At 34.8% G+C, this 19,229-nt stretch overlaps 1 protein-coding gene across 1 annotated transcript; it reads right to left on the bottom strand.

Moving 5' to 3' along the window:
* Nucleotides 1–799: 799 nt before the first annotated feature.
* On the bottom strand, nucleotides 800–10,401 carry LOC108779539 (venom dipeptidyl peptidase 4). Its single transcript, XM_018546968.1, has 14 exons — nucleotides 10,303–10,401; nucleotides 9,010–9,067; nucleotides 8,616–8,842; nucleotides 8,207–8,281; nucleotides 8,080–8,132; nucleotides 7,356–7,552; nucleotides 7,034–7,203; nucleotides 5,545–5,645; nucleotides 5,209–5,457; nucleotides 4,595–4,809; nucleotides 3,030–3,312; nucleotides 1,840–2,034; nucleotides 1,596–1,756; nucleotides 800–1,243 (listed from the first exon to the last, which is right to left on the bottom strand). The coding sequence occupies exons 1-14, from the start codon at nucleotides 10,324–10,326 to the stop codon at nucleotides 927–929; spliced, it is 2,325 nt and encodes a 774-aa protein (XP_018402470.1). The 5' UTR covers nucleotides 10,327–10,401; the 3' UTR covers nucleotides 800–926.
* Nucleotides 10,402–19,229: the final 8,828 nt, after the last annotated feature.

The raw sequence follows: 19,229 nt of genomic DNA on the forward strand, positions 1-19,229 counted from the left end.
AGATGCCATTCTATGTAAGAAAAGAGATTTATATATTTTTATATATTTTTATAAATTTTAACTAACACGTATTCGTGCATAGCATTTACGACACGAACGAACTTTCTTCATTCTGATCGATGAACAAGTCAAGAATTATTAAATCGCAATTAATATTTGGCACTAAATAGTAACAGGAACTTTTGTGTATATTATTTACAGGCAAAAATTTCTTTGGTAGAGATTTTCCATCGAGATCAATGAAATGAACGTGAAGATAAATTTAATAACATACACACAGGCAAATATATTAGATAATTATCTCTTTCATACAAATTTAGGTCAATTTTATACGATCAAATTTAATCTATTTAAATATATTAATGGTGTTAATACCAAATATTACGATTGTAAAATATATCGATATGAAGTTTTCTTCCTTTCTCAAACAATATATTTTTATATAAATTCTTTTTTTGACTACTGATAAAAAATAAAATGTTTACATTGGTTTAAAATTTACTTCTATAATATTTTCCATCGTTATTTTCGACATTTTCAAGATTCGGTCGAAAGTTCTTAGAACAGCCAATCTTAACTTTAATGATAAGCACTCTAACGTCATTAATATTTAAGAGGCACTCTGAGTACTTCTTTCGTCGAATTTATGTAAATCAAAATCAAGTCTAAACAAATTCAAAATAAGTCTTCGATTATTCTCGATATTCATCCCAGTTATGTTTCTTGTCATAAATCTGAGCCTTAATTCTTGAAAAGTATCGCATACGAAAATACTAGGAAAATTTATAATATTTCCTTTATGTAGTATTTAGTTTAGAAATCTGTAATATTTCCTTTATGCGATATTATTTAAGATTACGGTTCCTGACGTACAGCGCAAACGAGATTGCGGCCGTGAAGGCGATTCTCTTCTTTAGTGAGTCTGATCAGTGATCTCTTCCCCACCCGAAGCATTCGCCCCAAAATTTGTCCATTGTGTGATAAAGGTGAGGGGCCACGTTTTCGAGAGAGTGCGCTTCGTCCGTGTACGTGACCTGTTCGAACAGGATGTCATTATGCTCCAACGACTTGGCAAGCGCCAACGCCTGCTGGTAGTGCACGTTGTCATCCTCGGTACCATGTATCAGCATGTACTTTTTGCCGCGCATTCCTTCCGATCGTCGTGAAATATCCGTGCGATTGTAACCATCAAGATTGTCCTCTGGAGTTGGCAGACCCATGAATCTTTCCGTATAGATGGAATCTATAAATCGGGTAGCGATCGGGAGAATGTTGCTGAAGCTCGATGTTCAAATTAATAATACGCCGAAATTATTTGAAATCATCATAAGGTAAGGTGGGGCTGTTCTATCAATTTTAATTTGAAAGTAGAATGAAAATTAACAGTAGCAAATTATATCTTTACGGTAGCTTACGACTACATTATACAATACAATCATGATTGTTCTTTGACAGCACAACGTTAAAAATTCGATATGCGCGCTGTTCAGAAATATAAACATTATTGCGAGAAATAGATGAAAAAGCCTTATTCTACCCTAGGATGTCAAAATTAGTGCTAAAAGAAATGAAATTCTCTTTTTCTTTTTAATTACCGTAATAAATCCAGGAAGATACGGGCGCGATGGATATGCCGCATTTGAAGACAGAGTTGGTATCTTGGATCATCACCATACCAGTAGTAAAACCACCGTAGCTCCAGCCCCATATACCGGTCCTGTTCGCGTCGATCCAACTATACTGTTTCTGCAAAATTCTATGGCAAAGGACGTTTTTATTTTTAAAGCGACATTCACTGCCGGAAACAAAGTAATTTTTGATCGGTTTCGCATTACTCACTCGGTGACGGCGATAGTATCTTCAATTTCTACGGTACCCAACTTCCGGTATATTTCAAAGAGCATGTTACTGCCTTTAAAGGCCGATCCTCTTACATCGATCGACGCATGAACTATGCTTCGGTTGGTCGTCAGATAATGCTCGTATCCATACCTGGCTTCATCAATGATTCTGACTGTGTTTGGACCAGCGTAGCTGCGGGTTTTAATGTTTTACGAGATGTTTAACAGAAATGAAAATGCGAATCGAAGAATAGCTTTCAGTTTTCATCTCCTTCAACACGCGGCGTTCGATTTTATCCATCTCCGAGCTACAAATGGGTACCATGAATTTCTAAATAAATGGAACGCTCGATACGTCGCGAATGCTTCTTAAAAAAGAAGGAAAAAGTGAGCGAGGGTCATTAAAGGTAATCGATCGTTTCAAAAGTCTCGGCATGAATCGGCCAAGCAAACAGACTCGATCCAATTTTAAATGGAGATTGCAATCCTTTCGCGTGCTGATCAATCATAACGTGTGCCGATTTTAATTGTGGTGTAGCCGCATTAACGATATATGTATAATAGTAAACATTAACACTCGGTCCTAGTCAAATCTTTAAAAAAACTATATATATATATATATATATATATATATATAAAACTAACACACAATGAAAAAAGTGAATTTTTCTTGAAAAATGTGTAATTAGACTTGTGATAAAATAGTAAGAAAAACTATGGCTTTAATTTATTTAAATCTATTTATTTAAATTTTAATTTATTTAAATCTATGTGCAAAACAAGAAGGTTCTACTAAGCAAAATGTTTTTTTTTTCTTAAAGCTGTTATTTTATTATGAAAAATTTAAAAATTTATCTTAAACTTTTTTTTTATCTATACACGATATTGTCATAAAGATATTCGTAGACATTCGTCTTCGAATCAAGCACGATTTAAAACATAATGTGACCAATACGGAAATGTATACACCTCACAATAAAACTGAGATTTGTCTAATATATACCTACGTTATTAAATTTTATTAGTATAAGCTTCATTTCTATATTTTTATCTTTATAATAAAAAAATCTTGTTGCTAAGCGTAAAAGTATAAATTTCCTTTAATGTACTATCATGTAGAAAAATGTTGGCTGGTATTTTTACATTGTCAAATTTCGTTATTCATATTAGAAAAACTTGGGTACTTACACGAATAGCATCAAGGGGTATGACTTGCTTTCGTCGAAATCTGGCGGCAAGAGCAACCTGACTTTGCAGTCATAACCGTTCACGGTAATGTTGAAATTTCTTTGTTGCGGCATTAATCGTCGTGACAAAAGTATTCTCACCAGCTTATTAGTATTCCAGGTCAAGACTGGCTGATGATTATTGTCATTAATCGTCACTGTAATTGGATCGGGCCCGGAACAAGTAAGTGCGTAGTACGACCTTTGTCTTGAAAAAGATGCGGTAGCGTAAGTGCATCTGTTTCCTGCAACATTTAAATTCGTGAGAATTTTTCTGTAGAGAGAATTTTTACACTTCCTTCTTCTACATAACGAAATATTCCTGCCGTTTCAATTCTCTCCAAATTTGATGTTGCTCTCGCGCATAGTTATTTCCGCTTTCATTTTCGAATTTATGTATTCCGATGTATGTATTTAAGTAATATCGAAACGTGCATGGAATTCTGCCTACCAACGTATGTTGCTAACTTTCCATCGAAAGAAAAGCAGGAGAGGTATAAATTTCAACACTTCCTACTTTTCGCCGATAGAAATAAATTCCAGCAAACATCGTATTTTAACGGATGTAGAGTATATCAGTCGAGCTACAAGCCTCTCATAGACTTGAGTTTTCTCGCAGGCGCAACTAGTCTGGTGAATCAATCTTTTTTTCACGCAATAGAGAGCGCTCAGTCTGGTAGACGCAGCTGTCACTGATAGCCAGAAAAACTCTTGCGCGAATAGTAATATTTCAGTCTTGCCTCTTTTATGTCGTCACGAGAGACGTCTCGCGCAAGAATTAAGAGTCGAATCTTTTGGAATCTCCTCGCGTAGCCGAGGAGATAAGTTCGCGCGCGCCGGATCCATACGGGAGAAGAATTGGGAAATTTTTACCTGAATTCGCGCAACTTTCGGCGGGCTGCAGAAATATGCGAGGGAAAATTGCGGACGATGTGTGTTCTACTGGGGTGAAGTTCCCGTAGATTACATCATATCGTTACTTCGCGTAGATCTTTCCCGCGAGTCTGCTAACCCCCTCACATATACACACATACACGTGCTAAATATTCATGAAAGCGAGTTGCGGCTTTCGTCAGATGAGATTACTCCCGATGGACTTTCCGTTTTAATTGGAACGTGTACCTATCGCTCGAACAAGTTACAAATGCCGTCGACGATGAGTCCCGAAATTTCTCCTCCGCCACTTATGGGACGCCGCTTAAGTACACATCTCCCGAGCTTCAGGTCTCGTTCGACGGTCGGACGCGAATCTAAGTAAAACGAATGATCAGGCATTAAGGACTATGAAGGTTTCATGCTTCTTGCGTAAAATATTTTCCCCACGAGAGACGCTGTAGTTTAAATAGAATATTCTGACGTCGTTGAATGTTCTCGTGAGATAGACCCATCACGTTCGTGCATGAACGTGAAGCTTATCGTCTAAATTGATGAAAAATACCAAATGTTACTTTTCCTCCTCCTCTCTCTTTCTCTCTCCCTTGATTGCTCGCTCTATTTTCACTCATATTCGTGATTTCGAGGACTTACCTTCCGGCGTGAGCAACTTGCAAGATATGCAAGTCGGTTTCTGGCTTCCATCCAGAGGCACCGAATACAAATTCCTCTGCGACGGTTCACCCGGCGCAGTGGCGAGATAGTAAACTTTGCCTCTGGGCGAATCGGCTGCTAGGATCGTGTGAACTTCGGAGGGACCGGGCGTTAGATCCAATGGCATAATAAACTGACCATCCTTATATTCATACCTAACGAAATGGCACGAATAAAATTACGAAAAGAAGGTAGCAAACTTCAAAAAATTTTTGACATTTTGGGAATCACGATGTCAAACTCTTTTCTCAGCTACAAGATTACATTGGAGAAACTTAATTTTACGATTTATTCAGAATCCAGATGTGAAAACTCACAGAATATTCTCAGAGAGAATCGTAATTTTCTTCGTGAATTTATAAAGATATACTCTAATTTATAAATAAATATATGTTTATATCTCATTATAAAGTAGCTTGAGAAAAGATTTGATTCTATGATAAAATGTTCAATAAATAACGATATTTATCTATATCTGTAAATGTATCTTCACATTATTTATTTATAAATGTATCTTCATTTCACAAATACACATCTTAATAGCTTTTACTCACCTGTTTATATGTCGGAATCTGCCGGCGCTGGTGCCAGAAGGTTCCCGTCGTAAAAGCAATATGTAATCACGAGTTCTTATAGGACGATTCGGTTGAAGCCAGCCTTCAGTCTCCTCGTCGGACAAAACCAATTTGGCATCACCTTGTATACTGTACATGGTCATCTGGGATTGGTTCTGCACGCGATTCGTCCATGTCGCTATTACGTGTGTTTTGTTCCACCAGCTCACGACGTATAGAACGTTGTCACTGTGAACGTAAATGTTAGTACGTTAAACATGATCATAATATCGTTCGAAGACAAAAATATTTGTTGTTATCACAAAAATCACTTGCCTTGTCACCTCATTAATGGGCGCTTTCAAAATAACTGCTTTTGACAATGGATCGAATAAATCGATTACCGATAGAGATACTACCGGGTTCGGTGTACCTGCCTGAAAATATATAAAATATAATGATATTTTTTCATTGATATAAATGATATTATAGATAAGTACAAGGTATATACGACATCGTAAAAACACTTTAAAGATAACATCTTTATATGTTATTGAAACCGAAAAAGAAAAAGTAGTGATACTTCTATATAAAAAGAAAAAAATAAAAAATGTAGGATAATTCTTCTCTTAGAAAACATAATTTCTTTGAAAAGAAATTTACTTTAAAAGTAAATATTTAATGATATTTTTTTTATCACATTATAGGTAGGTAATATTAATTTTATTTAATGCGTATCAATAAAAGTACGCTTAAAATATTTAATATTTTATTCTAGAAATAATAGAAGATAATTAAAGTTTCCGAATATATTAATTGTTAAATGTAGTTGAAATGTATTTTTATACACATCAATATCGATTACTGTAACTCGCGAGAAAAAATTAACTTAATTTTTAAAGTGTTTGAGAGGATATTTTATATGCTTTTAGAAGATCTCAAGCGAAATTGAAAAAGAATTTTTCGACTTCGTACATGATCTCAGAGTTGAAATTTTTTTTGTCAATTTTTCACATCCGACTTTCAGATGGTACCACATGGTGCAGAAGCATCACCGAGGAAAAAGCTTGAAAGGATTTGAAAGCTGAGAGATTTCGAGCTTTAAAATATTTCTTTGAGAACATTACTTTATCACTATATCTTTCAAAAAAATGTGTAAATGTGTGTATAATTTTTGCCATAAATTATTTAATAAAAAAAAAAGCGTAAGTGGGATATTTAAATATATTAGAAATTAATCACTTGAATAATTTTAATTTGATTAATTCGAAAAATTAATAAAGATATAATAAAGAAGAAAGATCCGCTTGTCGCTTTTGAGAAATGAGGACCTGACGTAAAAGCAGAAATGGTTTGCGGGCTTTTTTCACGGAAGATTGCTTCTGCCAGCGCACTTCGACAATTGGATTATCCGCACGTGCCGACACATGCACGCGGAAAATGGATCTATGGTAGAATAAACTCAAGTTAAACGGAAGAACGGCGGTCCTTTCAACTCGTTACGGCAATAACCGATTTCATCCAGTGGAGATGATTAACCGAGTTTTCTGTGGTGACTTATCAGTATTATCATGTCGGAACAATTCGAATAATTTTAGTAACGTTGCTGCATTGTTAATAAAATGTTACTACCAATTTTTCATAATCGAAACTAAATAGTTGATACATATAAGTAGAAAAGAGAAAGACATTTAAAAGATACTATCGAGTTTAGAAATGTTTTAAAATATTTAGAAATATATATTTGGAAATATCAATTTTGTTCTTCAGACAAATTTATATTGAATATGTAAATTTGGAAAAGCTTTTTGAAGTAAAATCTTACCTTGGGATACTTTATCTTCACTTCCGTAGGATATTGGTCTTCAAGAGAACCAGGAGTGCCGTAATGAAAATATGCCATGTCCTTTACTACAGTATCGTTGAAAGTTGCAAAGGCCAAGTATTGGCCATCCGGTGAAAACCACACTGCAGTCGCAGATCGAAATACTTCCTCTGTAATCAATATTCACCATTGTGCTATTTGTAATTATCCGTCACTGACGCGATATACTTTGCACAATTTTTCTTTAAAATTGATATTTTTTACATATTATATATATATTTTTTATGTATGATATAAAATATAATTAAAATATAAAATTTACCTTCGTATACCCAATCCGTAATTCCATTGTAAACTATGTTGGCTTCGCCGCTCGTTGTCAATCTTCGCACTACATTCTGGCTACGATTGAAAGTCATATGATAAATATCGTTATCGAGAACATAAACCAAGTCACTGCCAATAGGCGACCATAACGCCAACGAGATAAAAGATTCATTCGCGATCTCTTCAAATGCACTGCAAACATATAGAAAACATTTTATTAAAAGTATTTTTTTTATGATGGAAAAAAACGTCCGTTTATAAATATATTTATATAAACATAAATACACAATTTTTATGTCAGTTATGACTGAGATAAAGATTTAATTGGAGATAATAATAAAACACAAATGAAAAAATCTACTGAATGGATTCAATGAAATTGTTGTGTTAAAAAAGGAAATATTATGTATTTGAAATACTTGTACAATAAATGATTGAACATTAAAATAATAAGTAAAATTTCTAAGAAGATATACAGATGTAAAGTTTACTGAAACTGATTAAAGAAATATATGCGATTATTATCTCGTGTGTCTTTGAAACCTATCACAAAGTGATGACCCAAATGCATTAACGTATTGCCTCATTTAGAAATGTAAAAGATAGAAATTCACTGTGTAGGCCACGCGTAGTTTCGCAATCAAGCTTATCAAGGAATAGTTAATATTATCAACGGCAGTATATATGCAAGCTGTAAAAATATAAACGAATAAACTTACCCGTTCTGAATGTCATACACCACATAATTTTTGAGGGTCGAGTATCTGAACACCTGCTCAAATCCATTTATTTTAGTTCTCATTGTATTTCAACGAGCGAAAAGATATTAAACAATTAATCACTTACTTGTATAGAATTGTAACTAATGAGAATATACTGCTTGTCGGCTGAAATAGTTGCTGTACTGAATTTGTATGACAGCTAAAACAATTGCAACATTGAGTTTTAAGAAAAATGTCTGTTATTTAATCTAAACGTCTTGTAGGAATTTATTTTGAGAGATAGAAACATATTAAAGTAAAGTAGAACAAATTGTTCTGAATAACTCATTGGAAGTATTGACAAATTGAAAAATATTCTTTTTATATTTAATTATAAATGACATTGATAACTCATAAAGAAGATTTTATTTAACTTCCGTTGCAGTGTCACGGATATTTATAAACACTCGTAGTATCACTCTGATAACTAAACATCAATTACAAATTAAAATCTCAAACATTAAATTGGATAGTAAAACATAAAATATCCTTACTGGTAAATCTGTTCCATTAAAAATGTGTCTCGTTTCTCCTGATTTTACATCAGTAATAGTAATATCGCCTGTAATTTCGTCTCCAACTATAATTTCGTCGTCAGAAATCCACGAGCCATTGAAGGTGAACGAAGAAAAGACACGAAAGTATGTTTCTTCCAAAAAGAACGGTTTCCTGAATTGAGTCTCATCCTTGTTATAAATATTGGTGTCGTTGGTATTTGGAACTATATAAATGATTCAACGTTTAAAATACAAACAACATACATATTAAAATTTATTGAATTTATCCCTCGATATCTACATTTCCATAAATAACGATCAAATTGCATATTTGCCGAGTATTCGTTACACTAATAATTAGATAAGCGAGATATTAAATCAATTGACCTACCTGTTCGTGACTGACCGATGACGATCACGAAGGCAAATAGTATTAGAAGTTGAAGAGGCTGAAAGAATTCGGATTGCCAGGATATGCCATGAAATTCGTGTCGAATTTTTCGTGTCCCTCTATTACGATTACATATACATGAATGAACGGAACGTACAAAAATTGCACAAAAAATTTAGAAAATAAAATTAGATAATCTAGATATTATCATTCAAACTTTCAACTGCGCTGGTATATTGGCGAATTCTGAACTTAGATATGCGGTAACCGCGAAAAGCTTTGCTTCATTTTACGAATCGTTAGCATTTCTTTCAGCCAATGAACATTATTTTTACGAGGAAAAAAGATAACTTTCTGTACCTTTGCTCTTTAAAATTGAAACATCGATCATGGAAAAAAAAACGAAGAATGATCTCGTTAATCATCGATGAAACGAAGTCACCTGGAAAATCCAATTTTCTCTGAAACGCTAGGAGAAAGCTGTCGATATTTCTATTTAATTAGAAATTAGCATTTATTTGTTCTATCAATTTATAGTCTTATTAATACGAACTAAAAAAGAAGTTAAAGTAAATCGAGATTAGAGTCAGTCAACATTGACGCAACAGATCCGCAGTGAATCGAAATTGGTGACAACCTCGATATCGGAAGAATTGAATCTAAAAATAACTTACTGCTACGAGTTTAATACCTCGGGCGCATCACCGTGTATATTCTACGACAAAGAAAAGGAACGCGAGAGGGCTTAGGTGGAAAGTGATAAATCGAGACAGTTTGGACCCTCGAAACTTTTCCATCGAATAGCGCGCATCTGACGAAAAGTGCTCTCACGGACTTATCGATTCGATATGTCAGGACATTTGTGCCTGTCCCATGAGTGAAATCGAAACAGAAGTAAGTTGGATAAAAGCTCTGTCACAATAATGGTAGATCGCGAGTTCTCCGATAGGTCGATACTTATTTCCGCGGCCGCTCCTCTTAAAGGCACCGCGGGAGGAAAAGGAGAATGGATCGGGGAACAAGTGGTGCAAAAAGTAAGGATATCGAAAATACATATCTCCCTTTCCTTCTTAGAAGTATTCGCTTTGTAGAGATACAAGAATTCAAAAATATTATTACTTAAGCTTAGATAAACAATTTTTCTCTCCATGATTTGATCGAAAAAGCCCGAGGGAATTGTCAGGAATGAATAACAGATTTAAGGGATGAAATCGGTTTCTCCATTCGGCGAGTGTCGCAAAATGAATGAAAGAGGAAAAGGGAAGGGATTCGATACGATGCCGGATAACGTACCGTGTGTCTCGCCATGATGATCATCGATCGATCTACGAATCGCGAACTCCGGATGGTGATGATCGAGGAAACCGCTGCTAGCGCGGCCGCCGATCTCGCGAGTGCGCTCGACGAAGACTAATATATCGCGTGCTTCTCGGTGCATTCGCGGCGGCAACGGCACGTGCTCCCACCTCTTTCGACAAATCAGGGACATACCCACGCGTGAGCAAGTATCTTCCGTTTGTGTTTCTACCTTGGACTTAATTGTGCTCTAATATTTGTTGATACTGATAAGGTGATTCTTCTTATATAAAGCAAGATTTGTGTGAAAAAAATGACTTTTTTTCCATCTCCTAAATCTGGGAAAGCCCGTAGATGTGACTGAATAAGCATTGTCATTTTTCAAAGTTGTAATTTTACGTTAAAGAAAGAAATTGAAAGAAAAATGTGTGAAAATATAGAAAAGAATTGCGGAACATAAATTTCAAATATTATTATGAACAATTATAATTTTAAATTGTACACGACAATAAATTTAATTAAATAAAAGAGAAAACCTATTATCTCTCTCTCTTTCTCTCTCAGTAAAAAAACATCTTAATTTAAAATATATTGTTTAATTTTTTTTACATTTTCATGTTATTTTTTCAGTTTTCTTCTTTAATACAAAATTGTAACTGTAAGAGTTTATGTATACACTTTGAAAGATATAGAAGAAGGTCGCTGATACCATCATAAGACTTTGTGTTTTTGTACTATATTCCTTGAAAGAAGATAAAACTTTAATAACATAAAAAGGAATTAGAGTGTCCTTTATCGGATGATACAGCAATTATTATATTGTATGTATAATATTGTTTGCCACTTTACGATAATTAACTTTTTTGTAAATTAAGCAAAAATGAGAGTTTCCAAAATGGGCCCTAAAACTGATATAATAGACAGTAATGTCATTTTTCTATTTTTTTTACAGGAGTCATTTGTAAATATCTGTAAGTGAATGTATTATGCATGAGAATTTTTAGAATCTTTTTTCTTCAATATAAATATATTTTTTTAATTTATATATGTATACTTTATACTATTCGGCAAAATGTAAACCTGTAACGCGACAGTTTTTTGGAGGAATTTTCCATAAATACCGAATTATTTTCATGTTTGATACGGCTGTTTGATACTATAATGTAACATTATATAAAGATTAAATCAACATAGTCTGTTTAGACAAGTGTACCGGTTTACACTCTGTCTCGATTTTATTATTAAAGACGTATTATGAAAAAAAATATATACATAAAACATATGTTTTAGAAAACTATAAATACATAAAATAATGTAATATTATACTTACTATTATTTAAACCCGCGGAATTTGCAAAGAAATGTAAACATTTCATTTTTGCATTTATGAAATTCATTTTTAGCTAATTTTATATAGAAACCAGTAACAAATATACGGATTGTAGGTTTTTATTTTTTTAATTATTTAAATAGATCAGTTTTTATCAGTATTAATAATGTTTTGTTTTTAAAAAATAAGAAAGTGTCTTTGTAAAAGATTTGTATCAATATCAATGATTTTCATCTATACTTAAACATATAATCATGAATATTTTTACAGGAACAAAGTGATATTAGTAATTATCGGTATTGTATATTTTGTTATAATTATTATTGATAATTATTTTAATTTTTTAATTTAAATAACTATGATAATTATATTTATATCTATGTATATAACATTTTTGAATTGTATTATATGGAGAAGAGATACGAATGGTATCAGCTTTTTTGATAAGTTTTGTATTTATGAACACGTATTTATGAACACAATAAACAATATTTTTTGATGCACGATTACGCGTGCATTAAAAATTTCTTCCTGAAACGTCACGAATTAACGAGTGTGTCGATACAAGTTACGTCAATAAACTTTATAATCACACCGTAAAATTGCACATCGTGACAAAAATTTAAAAGCAACGTGGACGACAATGCGACTTACTGTACTAAATCTCAGCTGACTATTATTATTATCAAGGTTGCTGTTATTTAACTACACGTGCAATAAGAGACGATTATCTCCACATATGCTCGTATGATAAGAAACTAATACGTATGCTTGGTTAATGCAGCACCGAATATATGTTTTTAAATAGGTTAGCGGGAGTTGATCAATTTTAATCCAGATTGTTTCTTTATCAAGCGGAAAAGAATTAATCTAATCGGGATAAACTCATCCAGTAGAATAGTAGATTATTCTTCGAATAATATTATGAGTTGATTAATTAAATAAAATACTGTCTTAAAAAATTTAACAAATTTACTGTCTTTGCTTAATTTAATAAATGAAAATGAAGAATGATCGGGACATTTGTTACGACGGCAGATGCGTCTTCCGCATGCGCTTGCTGTCTAAAACTACTGTCAGCTATAAAGACAAAAAGCTGCTAACGATTTCCTGCTGTCATGAAACATGTCGTTTCGAAATATTGCATCGCACCAGGCGTGCACCGTTTTCAATATTGTGACGATCGAAACGCACAAGTACCAATGTCTGAGCGCGCACACTCGCTTCCTTTTAACATTTTTACATAAAACCTTCTACAATAAAGACGTCGAACTATCGCACATTTTTCGCTTGTTGCAAAAAAGACGATATCACTATTGAAAAAGGAATTCGTGACTTTTCAAGCGTAGGCAATAATACCATCCGAAATAAAAATCAAAGAACTATCAATTCTTCGACGTCTCTTCCATTCTTGATTTTATCAATTGTTTCAAGAGATTTGTTCTCGCAGGATAGTTTAAGAAATCTCACGTCACGTCTTTATCATTTACGCTGATTGCACTCCGACATCCACGATCACAAAATTCTTTTTTTTCTTCACAAACGTTTTCTGCAATATTAAATCAACAGACGAATCATTTATTTGACGTAATACATTTTATAAAAAAAATCGTCACGATCGTAATTCGCGTAAGATAATCTCAAGCAATGGTTATCGTGAAAAAACAATTATCTATCCTTCCTCGCGTAGCTTCATCTCGTCGCGAGTGACATACTTTGCGAGAGGAAGAATTGCCGTCATCATCGCATCGTCACTGCACTCGGCCACGTCCGTCCTTGTCGCACGTCATTTCGCACATGGATCATCATCGAATCCCTGGCTCGCAGCAATCAGCCAATCTGATCGTAAGGTCGGTTGCGCTCTTTCATCTCGATTAGACGGAGAGAGATGATCAGAAAATCGCAATGCAGTGAAGATACATGAGACGGAGTGGCGAATAAATGAGAATGGATATCCGAATTTATGTAGTGTTGGAAGACGCAAAATGCATCTTTAATTGAAGAAAAGATTTTTCCACACGGAAGAAACGGTTTTGTTGGAGTAGCTGAAATTTTAGTTAGAAATAGATCTGAAAATAATTTTGTTGGACTAACAAAATAATTATGCAAAAAAAAACTTTTTAATAAATATTTGTTTCTATAGTCCTAAGTAAATATTTACTAGATATAAACATATATTTGATGTAAAAGCCTTTAATTTGATGTAACTATCGTTTTTTTATTGAGTAAATATTTATTTACTGTAAATAAATGTTTATTTAGTAATATTCAAAGAAATATGTTTTAAGATTTAATAAACTTTTTTTTAGTGTGAATGCTGTAAGCTCAAGCATGATGAGCAATGCTGCAAAAAATTTTAATTCTGGCAACCAACTTGAGCGTCTACATAATTATTTTAAAGATTCAACAAAATTATTCAGATTTGTGTATTAAGTTAAATTATAATATATATTAGATATTTTAATAAAATTTGTTTTCATACATAAACTTATATATATCCACTCCTTCTATATTTACGTAATTTTTTTTATTGATATGGAAAGCAAAATAAAAAACGCATTAAATAAGTATCTAAAAGTCGTGATAATTCCCATTTTGATTATTAATATTATCCTTTTGTTAATAATTGCAGAAGCCTAAATCTTTTTCATCGAGGTTCAGTCTTTCTATGATTATTTGACCTACATTATTGCTTTTAATAATACTCTTGAGGCTTCCACGGATATTTCCAGGGATATTATACTGTTTTTCGAAAATACGGGGAAGTACGGTGTAATTAATGATATTGATCAGTAACATTTTAAAATGTGAGTATTCACAATTCAAGTTATAAGAAACAATTTTAGTTTTTTTAAAGCACATTATATAAGAAGGCTTGCTGTAGTGCGTTGGAAGTAGTCGCCATCTCGTCTTAATGACATGAAATGTACAAACATCGCGCGACCTGGATTACCTACCGCTAAGTCTTGCATTCGATTTATGAGCGTTTATCGCATCTCGGAACTTCCTCTGGTGTTACTTGCCAGCAGCTGTTAAAATACAGTGATACGTTTATGAAAGAGGTTTCGATGTGTTTAGAGTATTAGAGCACATTGTCTTTTACGTACTGCACGTAGATGAAATTACGCGAAAAGATATTACATCAAATTTTAATTTAGATAAAATTTAATAATAATTTTTATAAGACATTTTTAAGCAAATAATAGAGTATGCCAAATGAATATTTTTGTACTTAACATAGATAACATCAGATTAGGAATTATTAAAAAATTAATAATTCCGGTTTTCTGAAATATGAAGAGATTTAAATTACCTCATTAAAAGAGAATGGTAATAAAGAAAATATTAATCATCTCGAGATAAAATTATCTTCATTTGTTTTTTTTAACACGAGTCCTGTCAACGTTCATAAAAACAAATTTGATACGTCAGCAGTGGGTTGAAAGAGCAAAGGAGGAAGTGTATTATCCTTTTGGAAACTTTCGGAACAACAATTTCTTGTGTCAGCCCTTCTTGGCGCGCAGCCCCGCGAAGAATATTTGCGACCCTTTCATGGGTGCGCTTACTATCGATCGGGGAGGATATACGCGTACCAGTCGTCGTTGCCACGAGTCGAGGAATTGCCACGAGAGAGCGAGAGAGAAAGAGAGAGTGGGAGAGAGGGAGAGGGAGATAGGTAGGGTGCCACAAAGGCCACCCCTTTCGGACCAACGACTATAAGTACCGGTCGCGGTTGGTTCGCGCGGCTCATGTGCGCCCCGTGGTCCCGCCGGCATGGTATCGCTTTCGCGTACGCGAAAACACCACTTGGACCAAATCGCCGAAGTCGTTTCGATCTATGAATAGATCCTGATCCGTTTTCAATCGCGTAACAGTCGTGATCGTCTGTTTTCGTCGTCCGATCGAGCCGAGGGCCGTTGATTCGTCGACGGGAAGCCGACGGCGCGCAACAGCACGTGGAACTTCCACAACGAGGAGGTGAAACGATGACGGCGATCCCGCGGGATCGGCAAGTGGTCCACGAGGAACCATAGGAATGGCTGGACTCCTGACAGCGGAGGACCCGAGTGATCGACCGGGGTAGGCGTGATGTCGCTCAGGATCATCGAGGAAAGTCAATCGAAATGAGGAGGAACAAATCGCGGAGAAGCGTCATCGAGGACATATGCGGGTGCACCGCTCTGTCGTCGGTCATCCAAAAGAAAGATCTCAACTCCACCTCAGGTAAGACTATAGCAAAGAAATTTACGAAGTGTAAGTTGGACCGCAAAGATAAAACCTCACTTCTACGATACGTGTATCATTAGATGTGCTAAACATCCCTAATGTATCCGATGCCTTTCTTGTCAAACGTTGCGCGACAGGTCCTTTTTCGATTATCAACGATCAAGGTATTAGATATTATATAATTATCCGAAATATCGCATCGTAAAAATTCTCACAAGTGAATGTAAAATTCTGGAAACAATACTGTATACATACATATTAGAATATAATCAATTCGAATGCTATCCATTTCTATCAATGTAGATTACCTTTAATCTCGATAGTTAAATCGAAATTAAACTATAATACATTAATAGAAACAAGCATGAGACGGATTTTAAGGCCCAGTTCAACAAATGCAAGGTTAACTTTAATTTCGGTTTGACTCGATTTACCATTTATCTTTTTCCAATTTTAGAAATTTTAATTCCAACAATTAGAAAAAGATAGATAGAGTAAATTAAACCGAGGTAAGGTTAATCTTACATTTATGGAACCGGGCCGAAATCGGTCGGCACCGGTGAGTCGTTCAAAGTTCGTCGACGGTTTGCGATTCGATCGATCGTCATACACGTGTTCTCTGGATGACGGAAAACCCGGCGCGATCGATGATGTGCTCGCAACCTTGAACGAGAAAAGCGACCACTGATCGCTTCCTCTTTCTCGTAATAGAGAACTCTTCGTGGCGATACTTGATGGAAACACTTCCGGTCTCTGGCTAGTGAGATCCAGATGTTAAAGAGATTCTGCTTTTATCGGATTTGTTTCTACGTTTCTCCTTCTTGTCCTTTTCTCTCTTTGAATTACGTTTATCATTACGCTTTCTTCATATACATCTCTTTGGATGCTTTCTTCTTGTTTTTAGCGATTATTATATTGTTTCGTTCCTCGTTATTTACTCTCTTCGAAAAGAAGTAGACATATTACCATTTTTTTTTTAGAACGACTTAAATTTAAGTGAAAATGAAAGAGAGAGAGGAAACAATACGTTTCTTTACGATAAAATTGATAGTCGCTACACTGAAAAAAAAAATTACTAAATTTTAATAAATATTTGTTTGAATAGTATTAAGTAAATTTATTTGCTAAATATAAATATTATAAACGTGGAAATGGCATTGTAAGAGTCAAACGAAAAGAAAATTAACAACAAATTAATACATATATTTTAAAATGAACTTATAAAATTTACATAAATGTAACGATTAAAAAAAACGGATGTTAATTACATTACTAGTTTCGACCAACAAATCTGGTCCTCTTCAGATGAAACACTTTACGTTGAAATGTACATAATTATGGACAAACATCAATACAAAAGAAAATCTTGTGACTCTTACAATGCCATTTCCACGTTTATAATGTTTTTAAAGAAAGAGTCCTTTATTTATTCTATTTTTGTTAAATATAAATAGACATATGTTTGATACAAAAATCATTAATTTATTATCCTTTTTTTATCGAGTAAATATTAATTTTTTTGTAAGCAAATATTTATTTAGTACTATTTAAAGAAATGTGTAATAAAATTTAATAAATTTTTTCTTTGTAAAGATGTCATGAAAATTGTACCGTTACTCGAAAACAAGTGTTATATAGACATCGCTCTATCTATATTTACTCCGTTCTCGTAACTGTCTCGGTTCTTATTGAATTGATTCTAATTTCTACGATTTTTCTACTTTTACGGATACAGGTACGATAATTCATGTGTTATCTCCTCAGGGTATCATTTCAAATAGAACAAAAGACGTAAATTTTCGTAAAGAAAGGTCCTGAATCACAATTGACTCGTCGAACAATTGGCGCGTGGCGATATTCCCGCCTCTTTTCTACTTTTCTTCTCTTCTTTCCCGTTCTGCGTGTTCTGCCCCCTCCATTGGTCCAGCAGCAGCCACCAGCTGGTTTGTTTCTGGCTGTGTGGACGTCCCCGACCCTTCGCAGAAGCCAGTTTTGAATCTTCGAAGTGAGTCGGCAGTCGGTGGCGCTTACGTTTCCTCGATCGAGATCCCTCTCCAATCTCTTCCATTCGCCTCTTTCATCGCCGTGGCATCGGATTTGTCCCTCGCAATTTCTTCACGTGTGATATATACATATCGGCCGCATCACTCAAGGATTCCAAGCGTGGCGAACAGTACATATGAATTACGTGACTTCGAAGCCATGTCAACAAACATCGGGCTCGCCTCCTTAGTCGCCCCACTACCTTGACGGGGTGCCGCTTGCGGTCCCCTCGTCTGGACCAGGGACCCTAGGGGCCCCGGCAGGTGTGAGACAGTGTTTCCATTCACTGCGAAGTGGCAGCGAGGAAAGTAACAACGAAGACGGTTTTCCTTAGTGAGCCGTGTTTTTAAATGGTGAATTAACGGTACAATTAATGCGCGAATGATTGAATATACTGATTTACAATTCGACAAGGCCGACCTCGTGTGAGTCTCAAGATTCAAATCTCGAACTTGTTTCCCACGTTAAAGGAGCTAAAAATAGTGATACTTCAATCTCTGGAGATAAAGTGATACTTTAATTTCAGAATAATAACAATTTTTTATATGCAGTAAACATGTAATGGAAAAGTTGAAGGAGTAATAATGTGAATGTGAAAGCGTAATTAAACTCGCGGCGCAGTTCGTTGAAACCGAGAAGAGTGCTCGATAAGAATCTCAAATTCCGGAAGGTGGCACGAAGCTGAATGTCACTATCATGGTTTTCTTCGGAAGAAAGGAAAAGCTGGAGGATCGGCGATTGCTGGCCAGCATGGATGCCGTGAACGGATCGATAATCCATCAAATCGACAACGGTAAAAGTTGTTCAATTATTGCGCCGCATATTCATCGATTATACGCAACGCGTATCTCATCACGGATGAGACATGATGAATGGTTTCTCGTGATGAACGAAAGTGGTTTCTGGCGAAATTATCTCGTCACAGTTTCCTTGAAATTAAAAAGAAATATTATTGCATTTTATATACATCTATATGAGTATAATAGGTATGCGCGTTCTCGATAGCGAGGCATATTTCCTCGAACGTCCGGTAGGAACGAGCACAAATATTATATCGTCGACCGCATATTTTTAATTCCTTCCTTTCTCACCCCACCCTCGTTTACTTTTCCCTTTTATTTTAACGACCGTGCCATAACGGTTACGCCTTTCGGTTGACGACTTTCAACGGTCGCGTTTTCTATTTGCTTGTAAGATTCATCAGCGCATAGCAATAAGCGAGCCACTTCAGAATTGCGTTTAATGAACTAATTAAATTGTTAATATTGTTGAGAGAGAGAGAGAGAGAGAGAGAGAGAGAGAGAGAGAGAGAGAGAGAGAGAGG

This window comes from Cyphomyrmex costatus, unplaced genomic scaffold, assembly GCF_001594065.2.
Source record: "Cyphomyrmex costatus isolate MS0001 unplaced genomic scaffold, Ccosl1.0 scaffold60, whole genome shotgun sequence".
Classification (NCBI taxonomy): Eukaryota; Metazoa; Arthropoda; class Insecta; order Hymenoptera; family Formicidae; genus Cyphomyrmex; species Cyphomyrmex costatus.

Excerpts from the sequence above, each read along its gene's own strand:
- LOC108779539 (XM_018546968.1), bottom strand. The coding sequence starts at position 10,326 with ATGATCATCATGGCGAGACACACG. Across the intron at positions 8,843-9,009 it reads CATCGGTCAGTCACGAACAG|TTCCAAATACCAACGACACC; the intron begins GTAGGTCAATTG and ends TCATTTATATAG. Across the intron at positions 1,757-1,839 it reads GATACTATCGCCGTCACCGA|AATTTTGCAGAAACAGTATA; the intron begins GTGAGTAATGCG and ends CCTTTGCCATAG.